At 57.3% G+C, this 18,547-nt stretch overlaps 9 protein-coding genes across 9 annotated transcripts; 4 read left to right on the forward strand and 5 right to left on the reverse strand.

Moving 5' to 3' along the window:
• Window positions 1-360: 360 nt before the first annotated feature.
• UV8b_04651 (uncharacterized protein) lies at window positions 361-1,376 on the forward strand (the record flags this gene model as incomplete). The annotated part of the gene is made up of 3 exons (XM_043142149.1): window positions 361-409; window positions 698-1,065; window positions 1,197-1,376. The coding sequence occupies 3 exons, from the start codon at window positions 361-363 to the stop codon at window positions 1,374-1,376; spliced, it is 597 nt and encodes a 198-aa protein (XP_042998083.1).
• An 812-nt stretch (window positions 1,377-2,188) lies between these two features.
• UV8b_04652 (uncharacterized protein) lies at window positions 2,189-3,157 on the forward strand (the record flags this gene model as incomplete). Its single annotated transcript, XM_043142150.1, has 1 exon — window positions 2,189-3,157. One exon carries the CDS (start codon window positions 2,189-2,191, stop codon window positions 3,155-3,157), a length of 969 nt encoding a protein of 322 aa, XP_042998084.1.
• A 448-nt stretch (window positions 3,158-3,605) lies between these two features.
• Window positions 3,606-4,871, reverse strand: UV8b_04653 (uncharacterized protein; the record flags this gene model as incomplete). Its single annotated transcript, XM_043142151.1, has 1 exon — window positions 3,606-4,871. One exon carries the CDS (start codon window positions 4,869-4,871, stop codon window positions 3,606-3,608), a length of 1,266 nt encoding a protein of 421 aa, XP_042998085.1.
• A 1,175-nt stretch (window positions 4,872-6,046) lies between these two features.
• On the forward strand, window positions 6,047-7,113 carry UV8b_04654 (uncharacterized protein; the record flags this gene model as incomplete). The annotated part of the gene is made up of 5 exons (XM_043142152.1): window positions 6,047-6,053; window positions 6,150-6,209; window positions 6,282-6,376; window positions 6,441-6,653; window positions 6,727-7,113. 5 exons carry the CDS (start codon window positions 6,047-6,049, stop codon window positions 7,111-7,113), a joined length of 762 nt encoding a protein of 253 aa, XP_042998086.1.
• A 1,865-nt stretch (window positions 7,114-8,978) lies between these two features.
• UV8b_04655 (uncharacterized protein) lies at window positions 8,979-9,275 on the reverse strand (the record flags this gene model as incomplete). Its single annotated transcript, XM_043142153.1, has 1 exon — window positions 8,979-9,275. One exon carries the CDS (start codon window positions 9,273-9,275, stop codon window positions 8,979-8,981), a length of 297 nt encoding a protein of 98 aa, XP_042998087.1.
• Window positions 9,276-10,455: 1,180 nt separating this feature from the next.
• Window positions 10,456-11,540, forward strand: UV8b_04656 (uncharacterized protein; the record flags this gene model as incomplete). The annotated part of the gene is made up of 4 exons (XM_043142154.1): window positions 10,456-10,561; window positions 10,783-11,065; window positions 11,156-11,321; window positions 11,409-11,540. 4 exons carry the CDS (start codon window positions 10,456-10,458, stop codon window positions 11,538-11,540), a joined length of 687 nt encoding a protein of 228 aa, XP_042998088.1.
• A 621-nt stretch (window positions 11,541-12,161) lies between these two features.
• Window positions 12,162-12,813, reverse strand: UV8b_04657 (uncharacterized protein; the record flags this gene model as incomplete). Its single annotated transcript, XM_043142155.1, has 3 exons — window positions 12,162-12,226; window positions 12,320-12,412; window positions 12,558-12,813. 3 exons carry the CDS (start codon window positions 12,811-12,813, stop codon window positions 12,162-12,164), a joined length of 414 nt encoding a protein of 137 aa, XP_042998089.1.
• Window positions 12,814-13,540: 727 nt separating this feature from the next.
• Window positions 13,541-14,796, reverse strand: UV8b_04658 (uncharacterized protein; the record flags this gene model as incomplete). The annotated part of the gene is made up of 4 exons (XM_043142156.1): window positions 13,541-13,960; window positions 14,027-14,522; window positions 14,640-14,661; window positions 14,775-14,796. 4 exons carry the CDS (start codon window positions 14,794-14,796, stop codon window positions 13,541-13,543), a joined length of 960 nt encoding a protein of 319 aa, XP_042998090.1.
• Window positions 14,797-15,555: 759 nt separating this feature from the next.
• UV8b_04659 (uncharacterized protein) lies at window positions 15,556-17,621 on the reverse strand (the record flags this gene model as incomplete). Its single annotated transcript, XM_043142157.1, has 5 exons — window positions 15,556-16,478; window positions 16,543-17,003; window positions 17,061-17,245; window positions 17,320-17,528; window positions 17,591-17,621. 5 exons carry the CDS (start codon window positions 17,619-17,621, stop codon window positions 15,556-15,558), a joined length of 1,809 nt encoding a protein of 602 aa, XP_042998091.1.
• Between the last annotated feature and the right edge of the window lie 926 nt (window positions 17,622-18,547).

The raw sequence follows: 18,547 nt of genomic DNA on the forward strand, positions 1-18,547 counted from the left end.
GCGATGCGATGCTGACGAGCCCTGACCCTACAGGGTAAGCCACATGAATGGAGCACTGTGCGGCGATTTCGTGCCTGGCAGCTGGTGCCGTGCCGTAGCCGCTGGTTGCCGTCTGGTACGGACTACATACATGGTAGCTGCGTGGCTGCGTGGCTGCGGGGCTGCGGGGCTGCGGAGCTGCTGCAGTCTGGTCATTGATGGCTTGAGCTTGCACGAGGAATGCTGGTTTCCTTGCTGGGTCGACCACCGCCGCCCCAGCCACATGATGAAAAGCCCCCCTGCGGCAGCAACTCAACACAAACCTTTGTCCCCGTCCGCACCAACTCAATTACTTGCCCTTGCCCTGCTCACGTCGCGGCCATGACTCGATCCTACGTCTACTTTTCGGCCCTCGTCGCCTTTACGGCCGGTAGGTTTCTAGGTTTCTAGGATTCTTTCTTTCTTTCTTTTTCTTTCCCCCCCCCCTGCCCCTTTGCCTTGGCGAGATCCGTCCGTCTCCGCGGCTGGTGACGTCGATGACTCCCAACACGCCGAAAGCAGACTCTTTGCCGCCAACTCCCAAGAGAGCCACCCCTGGTCTCGCATCCAACGTGCTCGGCAATGCCATTGCCATTGCCATTGCCATTGCCATTGCCATTGCCGGGACAGAGGCTTCTTCCCTCCTCTCTTCTTTTTAAAGCTAACCGCCATGACGCAGCGACCGCCATGATCGTCGCCTCCATCTTCCTTCCGGCGTGGATCACCTACTCGGTCACGAGCCCCCAAGGCGACAAGGTCGAGATGCACGTCGGTCTTCACAGACGCTGCATAAACTTCCACGACCCGCCCTGCACGGACTACCCCACGCCGGACATGTGCCAAGGCGAAGACGGACGCACCTTCTGCTCCATGTGGAAAACCGTTGGCTTCCTGGCCTCCTTGTCCGCCATACTGTGCCTGGCAAGCCTGGTCAGCTTCCTCGTCATCATCAAGGGCGGCAAGTACAAGCGCGAGACTGGCTGGCCCTTTGTGACGGGCATGCTCACGCTGGTGTCGCTGGTGGAATTCTTCATCGTCGGGACTGTGGTATGTGTGTTTTTCTTTTTTTGGGGGCTCTGCGCCGAATGGTGGCTGCGCGGCCCTTGCTGGCAGGGCAAAGGCAAGGGCAAGGGCAAAGACCCTGTTGAATCCCCTCGCTGACAGCAACGCCCGTGCAGTCGTATCTGTCCCGTCACGACGACCAGTTTGCCATTCCGGGCTTCAACCTGGATGTCGGTTGGCAGATCAGCCTGGCTAGCGCCGTCATATGTCTCCTGGGGGCCGCTGGCCTGGCCGCGTCTGCGTATCTGCTCCCTCCCGAGGACGGATACAGCTTCCTGGAGGATGCGGATGCTTGATTCTGCCGGGTGTGCTGGAAAAAGGGCACGTGTTTTTTTTTTTTTCTATACGGCATCGGACTCTGCGCTCCTGGCGAGCCATGTTTTGAGGATAGTCGGCGGGTGCTTGCACGGCGGGTTGGTGTTTCGGCATTTTTGTTTTTTAATGAAGCAAATCCTCGGGCTTGGCGTTGGCTGTACTTGTGTGCAGTTGGGCCATACTTGGCTTGGCGGCTGGTTGATATTTGACGTTTTTTGGCATCTACCCGCGTGGTGAAATCCATGTGATGAAATCCATGTGATGAAATCCATGTCGTGAAATTATCCATGCCTTTGAGTAAGGGCAGGCAGCGAAACCCGAGCTGGCAAGCTTGAAGCTGAAGCAGGCAGGAGACGTCATGTACATATGTGCCGTGCCGTCAGCCGCCCGCCACACAGGATACAGGATACTTCAACACATAGAGTGCGAGCTGCAGGGGCTCCACAGCAGGTCAAACTTGGCCGCCAGTGCGCGAGTCTGGTGCCAAGGTTTGTCCCGCGGAGACTCCGTACAACGCCGTTCCCGCCGCATACCCCGCCCCCCGTATACCCCCGCCCCCCCCCGTACGGGTCTTCATAAATGAGGGGCAAAAGGGCACATCGCAAGCTGGCAATCTCTCTCAAACTTCATCCAACCCCGACTTCTCGTCCACAGACTCGGCCCCAGCAAAAAAGGCGGAGACAACACGCTCCCCTCCGCACGCCCGGAGAAAGAGAGGGAAAAGAGGAAAAGAGAAAGGAGAAAAGAAAGAGAAAAAAGCAAAAAAAAAAAAGCAGAAAAAAAAAAAAGAATAATGGCCGCCGGCCTCTCCGCCGAACAGCTCGCGTCGTTCCGCCGCAACGGCTACCTCGTCATCCGCCAGGCGCTCCGCCCGGCCACCGTGGCCCGCCTGCTCGCCGAGACGCGCTCGCTCCTGTCGTCCGTCCCGCTCGACGACCACCCGCTCACGCGCTTCGCCACCGGCCAGGGCCGCGCGGCCGAGCACGTCGGCGACGAGTACTTCCTCGGCTCGGGCGACAAGGTGCGCTTCTTCTTCGAGGAGGACGCCTTCGACGCCGCGGGCCGGCTGGCGCGCCCCGCCGCCGCGGCCGTCAACAAGATCGGCCACGGGCTGCACGCCGCCTGCCCGGCCTTCCGGGCGCTGCTGCGCCCCGACGACGACGACGACGACGGCGACGGCGACGGCGAGGCGGGGGCGGAGGTGTCGCCCGCGGCGGTGGCGCGCGCCCTGGGCTACGCCGACCCGCGCTGCCTGCAGAGCATGGTCATCTGCAAGCAGCCGGGGATCGGGGGCGCCGTGCCCGCGCACCAGGACTCGTCGTTTCTGTTCACCGACCCGCCGTCCGCGACGGGCTTCTGGTACGCCCTGGAGGACGCGACCCTCGAGAACGGCTGCCTGAGCGTGCTGCCGGGGAGCCATGGCTGGGCCCCCGTGCGGAAGAGGCTGGTGCGCAGGGCCGGCGCGCCCGGCACGGAAATGGTGGATAATCCGGGCGCCAGGTTTCCCGGCGGCGGCGACGGGCAGCCGCCGCCGCCGCCGCCGCCGCCCGAGGGGGGGGAGCCCGAGTACGTGCCGGCCGAGGTGGAGGCGGGTGACTTGGTGCTGATCCACGGCAACCTGCTGCACAAGAGCGAGCGCAACACCAGCGACAAGGGCCGCATCATATACACGTTTCACATCATCGAGGCCGAGGGCACCGAGTACGACGAGCGCAACTGGCTGCAGCCGCCGGAAGGAGGCTTCACCAAGCTGTACACTTAGCCGTTTGGTGCTACGCAGACGACGCGCGAGGGGGGCGGGGGACAACGGAAGAACAAAACTTTTATTCGCTACATGTGCCGTGGATAGAGGGAACTGTAAAAAAAAAGAAAGAGAAAGAGAAAGAGAAAGAGAAAGAGAAAAAGAAAAAGAAAAAAAGACAAAAACGAAACAAACAGGATCCGTCATCATCAACCCCGAGAACATGACCCATCCAGCATGCTTCGCTGCTTCAAACGTACAAAGTGTCCCGTGACCAAACCTACCCCCAAAGTGCAAGAGATCAACAAAAAAAAACAAAAGGAAAAAAAAAAAACGGCCAGCGTAGCCTGTGGGTATCTATCTATTGTCTGCCGGTGGCGAATGCAATTGCCGAAATGGTACAGTCTAACCCTCTGCCAGTCGCCCGTCTCGTACATCCCGTGAGGGGAGGCGTCTGTGTTCCGCACATCTAGTCGTCGTCGTCGTCGCCGTCATCCGCTGAAGAAGAGGATGACGATGACGAGCTGCTGGACGACTCGTACCCGTCGTCTTCCCGAGCGCCGGCAGCATCAGCAGCATCGGCGTCGTCATCATCGTCGTCATCATCATCATCGTCATCATCATCATCATGGTCGTCGTCGTCGTCGTCGTCGTCGGAAGAGTCATCGCTATCATCCGATGAGCTGCTGCTCACGTCGGAGTCGCTGGCGGAATCCGACTCGGAGCTGCTGCTGTCGTTGACATTGACCCGAAGCTTGCGCCGACGTTTGGCTGGCCCCTCGTTGTTCAACCGAAGGGGCTTGTCCCCGTCGGTGGTCATGGTCATGTTGTTGTCGCTTGTGGTGAGGGTCTTGTCCGAAGACTGTGTCGTGCTGCTGCTGTCCGTCTCCTCCCCTTCAGACAGCTCGTCGATGATGGCTTCCGCTCGCATGCGCTTGACAACGCGGCGAATGATGACGTCCCCCGCGTCGGAGGAGGCGATGAACTCGACTTCGTCGTAGCCCTTGCGTTTCTGGCCAAGCTGCTGCGCTCGAAGCAGGTCGGATAGGATGGTTTCGTACGTCGCTTGCGTGCTCTCGAGGTGCTTCGTGCCCGACGGGAACCCGCGGGAGCCGTCGGCAACGTCCTTGGTCTGTACTTCCATGGCCGACTCTCGAAGCCTCTTGCGCACAAATCCTTTCAGGTCTCGTATGTATTCATAGAAAGTATCAATGTCGGACGTGGGGATGGCATCGGCCTCGAATACCCGTTTGATGAGGAGGGACTGGAGGTTCTTGCTGAACTTCCAGCTATCGCGCGACGTCTTCCACAGCCTGAGATAGTCAAGCGCAGGCTTGATGTCCGAGGGGGCGGGCGGGATCTGCTTCTTGGCAGGGCCTTTCTTCTTTGCTGGCTTGGCGGATTTGTCCGATTCCCTGGGCCCGGCCGTGTCTTGGCTCCTGGTTGGCGGGTCTTCAAAGGTGACCGATTTTTTCCTCTTCAAGGTTGGATTGACGCTGGCGCTCGGCTGAGGCTGCGATTCCCGTCGAGGCCTTTTAAGGGCGACGGACGACGCTGTGGTCGGCGGGGCCTCAATTTTCCTCTTGGTCGGCTGGGCTTCGCGCTGGTTGCTGCTTGGATGCCCAACGGCCAGGGTACCAATGGCAGATTCGGATGCGGCGCCAGAATGCTTGAGCTTAAGGCCCAATCTCTTCCAGGCAGGCACCGGGGGGGTCGCGCCTTGTGGCGACGTCATATCGAATCGGGTTGAAACGCTGAAGAGATTTTTCGAGATTTTTCTGCGAGCCGTTTCCGAGCCGTTTGCTGTTTTTTTTTTTTTTTTTTTTTGTGCACAGAATCCGTTGGTGGAGGTGAGGTTGGAGGGTCCGGCGCGGCTCCGCAACAGTGGGCGGTCAAGCACCTCTTTGCCTCGTTTCAAAATTGAGTTGAGTTCTTGTGAGATGAAGAGCCTTGAGCAGTTACCAGCGAGGTTCCAAGCTGTGACAATGGATTCGAGTGTCTCTTGACGGGTCGACCGAGAGTTAAGATTCGTGGATCCGGAAGGTGCAACTGGCAAAGGCCGGTCCTTTCTTTTAGGGGGCTTTTTTTTTCCTTTTCCTTTTCCTCCTTATTATTTTTTTTTTGGCTGCCTGCTAGGCTGCTATGCTACCACGAGTACATCCTTCCCAACTTTTTCTGGGTCAGATCAAGGCCCGCAGTCGCACGTCTGTACTACCTGCCTACCTAAGGTACCTAGGTACCTAACCTAATTATCATCCACGATGCAGGGCTACCGCCATCTCACCACGACAGGAAATTGCGCAGAAACGGTGCAGTTGGATTTCGAGAATGGGCAAAATTTTTTCCATGAGGCAGTTGGGCAGCAAAGCAAAGCAAAGCTTGACCTGACACTGCATGAAACGGAGTTCTAGCGAGAGACTTCGAACCGGGTCCACTTTTATTTCCCCCCCGAAAGGGTACGGAGGTACGGAGTAGATGCTGCTCATTTTGCGACAATTTCCCTTGAATAATATGGGGGAGAATTTTAGCTGAGGAGAAGCGACTGTTCGAAATTGCCCTTTAATCTCGAATAGTCAAAATGTCAAAGCATCTTGTAGGCGGAATGCCGCAGCGTGGACAGTACCTAAGGTGCCCGGTACCTGAGTTGATGCAACGTCTTGGTAATGTCCGGATACCAAGATGGATGCCTGAGGCCAGAGCCTTTCTCCGGCAAGGCGACAGCCAGTTCTGCTTGCTTCCCAAGCTCCGTTGTCATGTCATGTGCGGTCAGGCAAGCTCAGGCTAACGTAACGCGCGTTCGGTGTGAAAAGACCACCACAACCTCCAGCTCCGTCGCCATCCAGCCTCCCGAGCATCAGCTACCGTTCTTCCCTCTATTTTCGCCCAGCACAGGGCCATTGACGCATCACAATGTCCGGTACGAAATCTCCCATCGCCTGCCTACTTTTGGCTCAAACACCCTTGTTCAGTGGTCCAGTGGTCCCCCCGGGAAGCTAACGTTCTGCACTTCCAGCCAGCGCTTACGATCGACACATCACCATCTTCTCCGACAATGGACGTCTATATCAAGTTGGTACGTATTGACAGGGACCCTCGATGGCTCAGCAGCAAGGCACCTCTAGCTGACTGGCCTGGCCTCTTGCAGAATACGCTTTCAAGGCAATCACTGCGGCAAACATCATGTCGGTAGGCGTGCGAGGAAAGGACTGCGCCGTTGTATTGTCGCAGAAAAAGGTGCCGGTGAGGATTAAAGCTCCAGGGTTCGATGGCGAGATGCACCAGAGAGTGCTAAAACTTGCTCAAGGACAAACTCATCGACCCGTCGTCCGTCTCCCACATATTCCAGATCTCCCCGTCAGTCGGCTGCGTAATCACTGGCTCCATTGCCGATGCCAGAGCCTTTGCCCAACGAGCTCAAGGTGAGGCCGCCGAGTTTCGATATAAATTCGGATACGAGATGCCTGCCGACGTCTTGGCGAAGCGGCTTGCCAACATCAGCCAGGTCTACACGCAACGGGTAAGTGCTTGCCCGCATGATGCTGGAGATGGCTGTTGAAGCTCTTGTCGAGTTGGGGACCAACGTGCAGTAGGCCTACATGCGCCCGTACGGTGTTGCCACTACAATCATCTCCCTCGACTCCGAGCTCGGCCCGCAATTGTACAAGTGCGATCCCGCAGGATACTACATCGGGTACAAGGGAACTGCTGCCGGGCCCAAGCAGCAGGAGGCTCTGAACCATTTGGAAAAGAAGCTGCGGAACAAGGACTGTGCCCAAGGCTCCTGGGAGGATGTCGTCGAGCTGGCCATCACGACCCTCAGCACGGTTCTAAGCATGGATTTCAAAAAGGGGGAGATTGAGGTTGGTATCTGCGGGGGGCCTCGCGCCGATGGCAAGGAGGGAACCAATCCTGCCTTCAGGATGCTCACCGAAGACGAGATCGACGATAGATTACAGGCCATTGCGGAGAAGGACTAGGCCCCGATTGAGGGGAAGCGAAAGCATCTCATCCAAGACATTGTACACTAACTACATGCCCCGCGATAGAGGCCGGATGAAGACGACGGAATGGCTCCAATATATTTTGTCGCAGGCAGCCTTTTAGTTCACGTTGAGCGTTGCATGACGCTGCATCGTGACGAGAAGACTATTTGACCCATGCGAGCCTCTGCTTATAGAAGGCTCCAGCCTGCTATTGACTCGCGGCATCGAGTTTTCAAGCGTCACTGTAGACGCATGCAGAGGCTATACAGCATTTCGTCCCCTTGTCGCGAGCATGATGCATGACACGTGATCAGATGTATGAATCCTTTCAATGGCCACCCGACGTGACGGTGTTGGGGAGCCGATCCGACAGGGGGGATGGGAGCGTCGATATGGAGCATTGCTGGTGCAACCCGTCCGGCCCAGCACGCAAGATGCAAGATGGTTTCTGCCGATTTCTGCAGACGCGAGATGGCGTCTTTTCCTTGGGTTATCCGCTTCAGTTCAAAAGGCATCGTTGACATGATATCAAGCTGGGGCCAGCCGCCTGCGGCTTAGCGCGCGTCACTGGCTTGGGAATGTCATATGATCTACAAGGCTGGGTTTTTGAGAATGAATCTTGGGGGTCCACAAAAGCGCTGAATCTTGCATTTCGTCGGAGAATGGCCCATCTCTCGGCTCAGCGGGAGCTCGGTAATCGGTCCCGCCCCCCCTAGGGACACGGATTTCCTACTGCTCGGTTACCCGATGGCAGATCCTGGTGGAACAGACGTGCGCCAGGCCACGGCCAATCGGATGGTGAGTCTACGTTTGGGGCTGGAGCAACGCACGACGTTTGGTGGCCAGCATCTCGTTGGGAAGGCGGCAAAAACGGGGGAGGGGGGGGGGAGGGAAAATCCCGACGTTGATGAGCATCGAATGCGATGGACAAGCTTCCGGGTCTGTCGCGGTGGCGTTTTTCGCTAAGCTCACTTGCCAATGGACGCTGCCTGGCGCTGCCTGGCGCTGCCTGGCGCTGTCGTTTGTGCTCATCTGCTGTGTGATGATGAAGATGAAGATGAAGATGGTGACGATGATGGTGATGATGATGATGTGCAGGACCGAGGTTCTGCGGGCGGCCCAGGATTCCTCAGAGACGGCCGGCTGATGTTTCGTTCCCAGCGGCGGATTGGCTCTTGCCCTTTCTGTTGGCGGGGGGTTGGGGGGGCCACCGGCGTGAAGAATCCGCTGGAGTAAAGAGGGAAAAAGGCAGGGCAGGGCAGATTGCCCCGAGTTATTGAGACCCGTGGACTTGCTGGGTATTTTGCATTGACGATGGGGGGCTGGGGAGGGGAGCCTGGGGATTCGTTCAATGTTCCTCGCTGTTGTTTGCTGTCAGTTAGTTGACCTTGGGTAGGTAAGTTTGGCGGACGGCACAAGATCAGCCTGCACCAGACGACAGACAGTTGAGGTAAGGGGCTGGGGCTTAGCCCCCGGGACCTGGCGGTGGTTGTGGCGGGCGGCGTGGCAACTCTCACCGGCCAAGTCGACCAGCCACGCACCCCCAGGCCAGGCCTCTCTCTCTGGCATCTGCAGCAGATGGATTTTGGGCAGTTTATTTTGGTCGACGGCAGCCCATGAAGTCCCATCCCATCCCATCCCATCCCATCCCATCCCACCAGCATCCAGCATCCAGCACGCCCTCCAGCACGCCCTCCAGCACACCCTCCAGCTCGCCCCAGCCTCCAGCTCGCCCAGCCCTCCCCCCCTCCTCCCCGGGCGACGAGCCACGAGCCACGAGCCACGAGCCACGAGCGACGGACAGCCAAGCACGGGTAAGCAAGCATCCGCAGACCTTTGCAGAGCGGCTTACTCCCTGGCTAGAGTCCAGACAACCCCCCTTGGGCTCGGCTGTAGCCTGTAGGGCTGGCTGCAAAGGCCCGGCCGATGTCCTTTGCCCCCCGTCCCCCATGGTGAGCATGACGGCATGACGGCATGACGGCATGGGCTCCGACTTTGCGAACCCAAGCCTGCGATCCCAAAATTCCAGTCCACTGCATCGGGGTTAGTGCCCAGGACGGCATTGGCCGTGGCGAGTCCAGCTTGACCCGTCCTTGCTGCTCACGAGCCACATGGCTCACGGTGATGCCCATGCCCATGCCCATGCCCATGCCCATGCCTGGGGTTGGCAGGGAATTCGCGTGTACCACGGTGTTGCCGTGACCCGTCGTCGGTGTCTTACCCTCCCATCACCTCGGGTCGGTTTGTTCCATGTTCGTCCACGGCCAGGTCGGTCCAGCATTGTGTGACCTGCTCTGCTTTGCGACTCGTAGGGGACCATGACGGGCGCGGGAGCCGATGCTGCTGCCCGGTAGGGCCGATGCAGCTCTCTCGTTGGACGGCAAGGCTGCCGGACCCCCCCAGCTGGACCCGACTCTGCTGGGTTTTTGTTTTTTCCAGCTTTGAGCTTGCAACTTGCTGCGTCGTCAGTGGCATAATCCGACTACAGCCCGACTACTGCCTTGCCTGCCTTGCGCCGGGCGAACGAATCCCCCCAGGGCAGTCAAGCAATCAGTACGTGACTTGTCCTCTGAGCAAATTCTATACGTCATTGGCTCCGGGCCACGCCCTGTACGAGCTGACCCCAGCCAGGGCTCGTCGAGGCGCTGCGTCGGTTTCTCTCGTCGCGGCTGTGGATGCTGTGGATTTGCTCAGGGCCGCCATGTCTAAGCCCGCAGGGCCACCCTGTCTCGACATTTTTTCTTGCATTCTTTCTTTTGTGTCTCGACAGGGGGGTCGTCCTCGCACTAGTCGATTTCGGACGACTGGCACCGTGACTTTGGGTGCGGTCTGAGCTTCCCTGTTGGAGGCCGTGGATGGGATGCGCGCTAGCAGCCCGACAGGGTCAAACAACTGCGTTCGTCGGAAGCAAGGGCCAAGGAACGATCGCGCTGCACAGGGCGGCGGTTGGTTTCCCGGTATGGAGGACCCCGGTCCGCCTCTCCGCCATGCACAATCAATGGGGGAGGGGGTCAACGGGACTTGGCTTGACCCGGCCTTGGCATCGGATGCGAAGCGTGGTAGCGCCGTATCGCAGACTTTCCCTTGCGACTCGACTGCCTCTGCGACCGCGATTCTTGCCTTCTCTTCTTCCTCTTCCTGCCATGTCTCTGATCTTTCACCAGAAGTGTGATAAAAAGGCCGGCTGGTCCAGCGCCATGTCCAGGTTCTGCCCAGCTTCCGTCCGTGTATAAGATTCGTCTTGATACCGCCCTTGGTCGCAGGATCCACCACCACCTCTTTACGCGTTGACGTTTGCTTCTTTTTCGCTTTCTTGTATTTCGTATAACATCTGCCATGTCTGCTCACGTTCCGACCTTGGGAGCTTTGGCATCTTTTCAGGACGCATTTTTCACGTATCAAGGGAGCCTCAATGCGGCGGCGTACGACATCATGGACGGATGTGAGTTGAACCGTATCCTCCCCGAGCGCCGCCTTGCACCCTGTTGTCCCATGTTGTCATGTCACTTGTCACTTGTACGCTGGTAATTGCTGCATCGTGTTCATCTGTCGACATGTGACTACGACTCTTTTTGTTTCCCTCTTCCTCTTCATCTCGCGATGCCGGGAAACGGGCCACAGAAGAAGAAGAAGAGCTGGGTCAGAGCAAACAAACGTAAAAAGGCCACGGCTCTCTGACCAGGAAATCCCCCCCTCCCCCCTCCTCAGTGAACGAATGTCGCACCGCTCGAGTAGCCGAGATTCTGTCCGATTTCCGCACTCTGCAGTATTACATCATATCCGCGCAGACGGATCCGGACGATGCACGAGACTACCACACGGAGGGCTGGGCCACCCTGCGGCAATGCGCCATTGACGGACATCACATCCTGGAATGCGCCGCAGACACGCGCGTGCCCGTTGCCCAAGGCGGAGAGAAGGAGCAGACCAAGGCAGAGCTCAAGCAGTACGTTGGCGAGGAACACCCCCCCCCCCCCCGGCCCGGCTGCCGCAATCACCGGGGGCCTCGGGCTAATCCGTGAATCCGTCCCGCTAGGGTTCTTCTGGACGCGTTTTCCAGGCGACACGAGGGACAGAAGATTTACATGAGGCAGAGCGCGGCGCGGCGCTGGATAGAGTGCCGGGACCTGATCTTGCGGGGGAACCGGCCGGTCCAGGCTGCCCGGCAGCAGCTGCGAGCCTGCGACGGTCGGTTGCGAGCAGTACGTTGCGCCTTTGTCAGCGGCCTTTCTTCTTCCTCTTAACTTTTGTTTCTTTCCATCTATTGCTTTGGCCTAATAGCTCGACAGGAACTCGAGTCCCTTACAGACGAAAGCGTCTATGCCGAGTTGGCGGCTGCGGACAACGCCCTCGGACGCTGGACGGCCGAGGATCCAAGCTTGAGGCATGTCGTCAGATGGCTTCGGGCACGGCAACGCTAAACTAGCTGCTTGGGAGGCCCACGCGACGGCGGGACCCGACGTGTTTGAGAGGCGCGATGAGATCAAGGCCCCGCGGCCGGGGGAAAAGGCCGCACACGAGACCTGCCCCAACCGAACACTGGCAAGTCGCCATTCTTTGTACTCCGCCTTGCCGTGAGGAAAAAAAGACCACTGGATGGTCGTCAGCGGCGAGGCGATGACCAAGAGATGCTGGACATGACTTGGTAGCGATGGATTTTCTGTATTTGCGTGCGTGCGTGCGTGCGTGCGTGCGGGTGTGTGTGTGTTTGGCGTCTTGGGATATAAAGGCCGAGGAATCTGCATATAGAGGGAGCATTGATGGGACCCGGAAGGCAAAAGGAGCAAAAAGGAAGGCAGGGTTTTCGTCTTGTTTGGCAGGCCAAATACAAAACGGAGTTTCTTTCCTTCTTTCCTTCTCTCTTTCTTTCTTTCCTTCCTTCTTTTTTGCTCACTATGGGATCGATGGGACCACTGAAATCACTGATATCGACAGGTCAACGGGCCAATGCATCAACGGATCAATGCCACAGCTCACGGCAGCCGCGCCTTGCCCCTCACGCACTGTATCTCGCGTAAATCGGCCAGGCCGGCCGAGCCGGCTCACGCCTTGCTCTGGACGCACAAAGCAATGCCCACCAGGGAGATGACGACTCCCGCGCCGGTCCCTAGACCACCCAGACGTTGGAAGTTAGAACAAGCCCAGCAACTGCAGCGCAACGCAGCGCAACGCAGCGCAGCACACAGCCGGCCTCACCTACCTCTGCTGACGACCTTGCCCTCGACATACCACTCCCCCAGGACGGTGAACAGAAACGCCAGGGTGTTGACAATCGGGACCGTCAGGCTGAGCTCTTCCCGCGGCAGTCAGTCAGCCCGCGCCCAATAGCCAATGCGGTGTTTTTCTGCCCTTCTTTCTTTCGTCCGTTCTTTCATTCTTTCCTCACCAGCACACACACACACACGCACACGCACGCACGCCGGGGATTCAAAGCATACCGGCTCGGCCGACCAGGAGGAAGAACCACACGCTGCCCGAGAGATTCAGCAGCAGGGGCAGCGCGTAGGCCGGGCTGCGCACGAGCGCCAGCACGGAGAGCAGGCCGCGCACGCAGCGGCTGCGGGAGCGGGCGGCGCGGGGGGGCGGTCGGTGCGCCCGCGCGGCGCGGCGGATAAACGGCGTGGTGAGGCCCCATGCCAGGCCGACGAGGAGGAAGCCCACGAGGCAGCTGGCGAGGGGGGGCGTGGCGGCCATGGCGATGCGTGCGCGCGTCAAAGGGGGGGGGGGGGGGGGGGGCACGAAGTTTGTTGTTGTTGGGGGGGACAGGCTGGGCGGGTGGAAAAGAGCAAAAGATTACGGAGTAGTTTAGGGGGGGTTCTTTTGCGCGGTGCGGCGGGCCAATCGGACGAGACGGCAAGGGGGGAAGCGCGGGTGGAGGATGGCTTTGACGGAAGCGTTCCAGCTGGGCAGGGGGCGGGCCTGGCCTGGCGTGGGGTGGGTGGGGCTGGGCGCTTGGCACAGGCGCAGGCGCAGGTGCAGGCGCAGGTGCAGGGGGCAGGGGTGGGGCGGTTCGCTTGCGCTTGCGCTTGGTGGGAGGCCTGAGGGAGGGGAACCTGGGCCGCGGCTGTATGCGGCCTGGCGATGCTGGCCCAGGGAGACGAGACGAGACGAGACGAGGGACGATGGGCCGGCATTGTCGCGCATCTGCGTCAAGGCGCGCAACAGCCTCACGCAAGCGGTCAGCAGCCTCGGTCGGAGTCGAATTTCTTAGGCGAGTTCGCCACCCCAGCCAAGCTTGTGCACAAAAACAATACCGACGCAGACAAGAACCGTACGTATCCCATGCCAGGTACGCATTTCAGCTCGGACCAAATCTTGTCCAAGATACCGCGCTTCCCAGACAAAAACAAGCAAGAAGAAAGAGACAAAAATACAACCGACAAAAGAGGCCGCCACAATGAAAAAGCCCCCCCCATTGAGCCTACCGCGTCTCCGAGTAGTCGTTCAGGGCCACGCAGACAGCCCCTCGGTGATGTCCGTTGTACTGCCGAATAATCTGCTGGCTGTGCACCTCCCAGAGTCGCGCGTAGTGATCCGAGCAAGCCGTCACCAGGTACGCCGAGTCAGCGCTGAACGCGCAGTCCCATACCCACCGCTGGTGGCCAGTCAACGTGGCCTCCAGCGGGAACGGCTTCGGATCGTTTTCGCCCTCGGCCTGCGGCTTGGTATTATTGACCTCCCAAATCTTGGCCGTGTGGTCCGCGCTGCACGTGGCGAGCTTCTTGACGTCTGGCGACAGCAGAACGCGAGTGATGTACTCCTTGTGGGCGCTGAAATGGGTAACCGGCATGATTTGCGTCTGGTCGAATGTCTGCTGCAGCTTCCACACAAAGACATTGCCCTGGTTTGGTCCGTCAGGGCGCATGAGCCAAAAGGAGAAAGGGGAGGGCAGAGAGGCGCCCCTTACCGCTATGTTGGCTGCGCAGAGAAGCGTGCCATCGCTTGCGACGGTAACGCTCGATACCGACACATCTTCTTCTGGGAGGAGCTCGTGCGCGCACGTGTTCTCCGCCAGATCCCATATTCTCACGCTGCCCGCTCTGTCGCAGCTGATGATCTCGCCCTGGTTCGGATGGATCACCACGTCGTTTGCCGGGGATCCGTGGTTATAGCTGCGCTGGATAGACCCCGTCCTCGTCTCCCAAATCTTGACGGTGCCGTCTTCCGAGCTCGTCACCATCCATTTCCCTTCGCAGTGGAAAGCCACCCCGGTGATGTTGCCCGTGTGGCCTTCAAACGTCAGAAGCGGGTTCGGATTCGTGGACTTGATGTCGTAGAGTTTGACGGTATGGTGGCCGGCCGCGGCGAGGAATCGCTTGTCGGGCGAAATGCAAAGCCTGTTGACCTGCGAGTCGGGATGCTGGATCGTGCGCGAGCAAATGCCCGAGAGAGCTTCCCAGAATCTACCCTCGGCCGTCGTTAGCAAAAGAGGCCAAAGGGGGATGACTAGAGAAAGAAATGACGCAAAAAAAAAAAAAAAAAGAACAAAAGAGCGGAAAAGAGCTGGGGATTTTGCGAACCGTATGGTATGGTCGTAGCCCGCTGTTCAGAGATTCAAAGTTAACTTGTGAACATTTTGCCTGGGCGCATGACCTGCGGAAGAAGATGCGTCTTGTTTTTTTTTTTCTTTTTCTTTTTTTTTTTTTCCTTCGTACCAGTGCAGAGAATGACAGACATGGCGGCGGCTTGCAAAGCGAACAGCTCATTCACTTGCGCCTGGGGCGGGAGCGTCGTGACGCGAAAGGGAAAACGCGGTTTGCGGTTTGCTGAGGGCGGACTGGTGAATTCGTGGGCGTTTGCAGCTTGGCGGGGGCGGCGGCGACTTGTTTGGACTTGGATGAGGTAACAAGCCGGCGGTCGGACCTTCCCCCAGCACAACGCCACCAGCTCCCGTTTCCAAGTAACAGAGTTATTCCGCAATGCGACGGACTCGGAGTACCAGGCGCCACCCTAGTTTGACCAAGGAGGTACCTACCTGCTTACCTAAAGGTGGTAGGAACTCCAGGGCTTATCGATGACTGCAGAATGGCACGACGACAACAAACAACAAAAGTCACACGAGAATAGGTCGTTTTCCAAAGGCCACACTGGTATCATATTCTTATCCTGCTTCGCAATAGAATTTGAAAAGGAAAAAAAAGACAAAAAAAAGTTAAAAAAAGAACGACTCCCTCGTTGTCAACTGAGCAACACGTTCATGGCAATCCGTAAACGCCTTGAGCCGCCACATTTGTAATGGCTGATCCTCTCAGTATCTGCCGTAGCATCGGTTGTTAAAACAAAACAAGTGGAGAAAAGAAAAAAAAAGATGTGATGTCGATAGCCCAAGCCCCGAACGAAAAGCGAACGAAAAAAAAAAAAAAGGGAGGAACTTCCCGAGAATTGAAAACAGAGACAAAAGCCCTCACTACCGTCAATGCAGCAGGCTGTTGACAATCACAGGTCCGGAGCGGTAGCTATCAGGGCCGACATTACCGCTACCCCACCAATAGCTGCGAAGCCTAGGAGTTCAGCAACCCGTCGCATTCGCTTGACCGGTCGCTCTGCAAAGGAGCCCGCAGCTTGACGACTAGCATTGGCGGCATGGGTTGGTTCCCCATCGGCAAGGTCAACCGACCGAGTCATGCCATCGGCTGGCTGGAAACGCTTTCCAACCAGGTCGCGGTCCTCTTCAACGGGCAGCAGCTGCGAAATTTCGTCAGACTTTCTCTTCAGCGAGCCGTCACCCAACGCAGCATCTTTGCAAGCCTCCTTGGCTGAGCCGCCAGGCGCTTTCTCAGCTTCGACGTTCTGCGACGCCGCCAAAGTCGGCCCAGTTCCCAAGCCTGCCATCCTTTTGCTCATCTCATATGTGTAGGCAGATGTATCATCGAGCAGCTCATTTGGATCCGTATCTGGTCTCGTATCCACACCGGTCATGGGCGTATGAAGAAATTTATCGCCAGCAGCCAGCAAGTCAGCGGTCGTTGTGCATGTTCGAGCTGTGACGTGTTCAGTCAAGCTTCTCTGACTTGCGACCAGCTCCAGCTCGTCGTTGGCCATGTCAGCGGGCCCATCCGCACCATTCTCATTGCTGTTTTGTTTGCCCCCAGTTTGGCCCAAACAAACTCGCCTGTTGTGCTCCCGAGCCTCGAAGTATTCGACTTTTCCAGATTTGGCTCCCAGAACCCCCGCGGATCTGACTTGGGCGTCGAAAGATGAACGAAATGATGGAGATGAAGCAGCTTGCTCCACGGATGCTGCGGCAAGACATGACGGATTCACGTCTTCAGCGTATGTGGCCGAGACGAGATCGGGCTGCTCCGCAAGGGGAAGTTGAGAGACGTGGGACGTTTCCTCAACTGCAAACACTTCCATGTCTAGAAGCAAGCATAGTCAGTCCCTCGTTCAAGAAATCAAGCTGCGTGAGGAATCAAAAGGTACCTGGACCAAGTCCCTCTTCATCATCGCAATGGTTGCAATTTTCTGTGTCTTCGTAGTAAAAAGACAAGCCATCTTTCTCCGAATGGAGCTCAAGGGAGGAGTTGGACACTTGAGAACTCATGCGCCCTTCGCTTCCCTCGTCCAGGCTGTCGACTTCGGATATCCATGGCGCGGATTGTTCCGAAGCTTCGATTTCTGCAGAAGCTGGTCCTGGTTCCATAGCCAATTCCCGACTATTCTCGCCTGGCTCCATCAACATGACAATTTCTGCGGCGTTTGAGTCATCGTCGCCAGTGAGGTCAATAGCGCTGACACTGCCAGAGAATTCCTTTTGAGCCGGCGATATTCCGGCCTGTTGAAGAATGGCAACACTTGTCTCAACAGTGTCGTCCATCTCGCTCATTTCGTCTTCATCATCTGTGGAATCCGGAACTCTGAAGACCGCAGGCCGCTCTTGGGGGCTAAATACTCGTTAGCACATGGCTTGCTGTCGTGGGAGGGATAGAGTTACAGCCTACTTTGACTGTCCGAAATTAAGAGTGACCATCATTTCACAGGAACGGAACACATCGGATCCCTTTAGAATGGGGATGCCAAATCGAAGCACGTCGTTCGAACGAAGCTCCTTGGGTTGACCGCTTTCAATGCGATGATTGTTCACGTATGTTCCGTGCAAGGACTTTGCGTCGATAAGGGTCACGGACTGCCCACAAGCATCAGTCATGGTCTCCAAGCAGCAAAAGTACTTTATGCATTGGCGATTCGGAAAAGGCTCACGTTGTTAGCGGGAGATAAAACCAACTTGGCGTGGTTCCGGGACATGACAGCAGAATTGAACCATCCATTGTTGGGTCCTTCAACCAGCCTGGCGTCTCGTTTGGTGGTTCGTCCAATTTGAACCTCGGGATTGTTCTTTGTCAGAAGGATATGGCGATGACAGAATCTGATGCTGCGGTCCGGCTCCACAACTTTGAGGATAACTTGGGCTGTGGAATAACATGATCAGCACAGACACAGATACGCGGATCATAGTTTGTGGAGAACGTACCCTCGTCGTTGTATCGTGGTTGCAAGGCCATACTTGTTGCCGGTACCTTATCACACTGGGGAAGTGCTGGCAAACTATGTCAGAAAGGGGAAGACGAATGTAGGCCGCAGGAAATTTTGTGGTGAAGCAAATCAAGATGGGCAGGTTTGATTGTTTCACGATGACGGTTCTGAAGGCCGAGGAATCTGAAGCGCCAGTTGGTCACGACATGACAGCCGTGGGCTGTGGATCGGGCAGTTGCAGCGGCCTGGAAGTGACCAGAAGTCCAGAACCAGAGCTCTGAAGAAGGCCAAAGAAGAAGAGTGCAAGAGTCCGGGAGACAAAGAAGGGAGAGACGCTTGGCTTCCCTAATCTCTCAATCTCCTGAAACAGAAGGGACTATAAGACGAAGCGTGACTTGTGAAGCGGGCAGAGGTGGCAGAGGAGGCAGAGAGTAACATGACATGCCTGCCTAGGTACCTAGGTAGGTACTTGGGCAGAAGTCGGAATGATAAGGTCCGCTTTGGTGAGGTGGGGCATCGGATGGCACGCGCAAGTGCCGTGCGTAATAAGCACGAAATGCGCTGAAACCTTACTGTGTACTTGGAGCTGTTTGCAGAAGGCCTACCTCCTGTGCTTACCCAAGTACCGACTCTGGAAGTAGCTTGAGGACGGAATGGAGAATGGGTCTGGTCCAGTCCTGTGGTGCACAACTGCACACTGCACTGTAGAGGCGCTGATAAGGCTGCAAGCGTCAAATGTGCCAAGGGTGAACCTCTCTCTGATTGACCTCTGCCGGCCGTATCGGAGCCATGGTGGGGTTTGAAGATGTCATTACAGCCGGCAAGACTCCGGGTCCGGCGTGACTCCTTAGTCCTGAAACATGAGCACAGAGGCTTTGTAGTTTTGGGTCCGAAAGGCTAAAAGTTTTGCGGCATTCTCGTTTGCAAAATATTCAAGGCAACTAGGTATCCGGGC

Source organism: Ustilaginoidea virens, chromosome 4 (genome assembly GCF_000687475.1).
Source record: "Ustilaginoidea virens chromosome 4, complete sequence".
Classification (NCBI taxonomy): Eukaryota; Fungi; Ascomycota; class Sordariomycetes; order Hypocreales; family Clavicipitaceae; genus Ustilaginoidea; species Ustilaginoidea virens.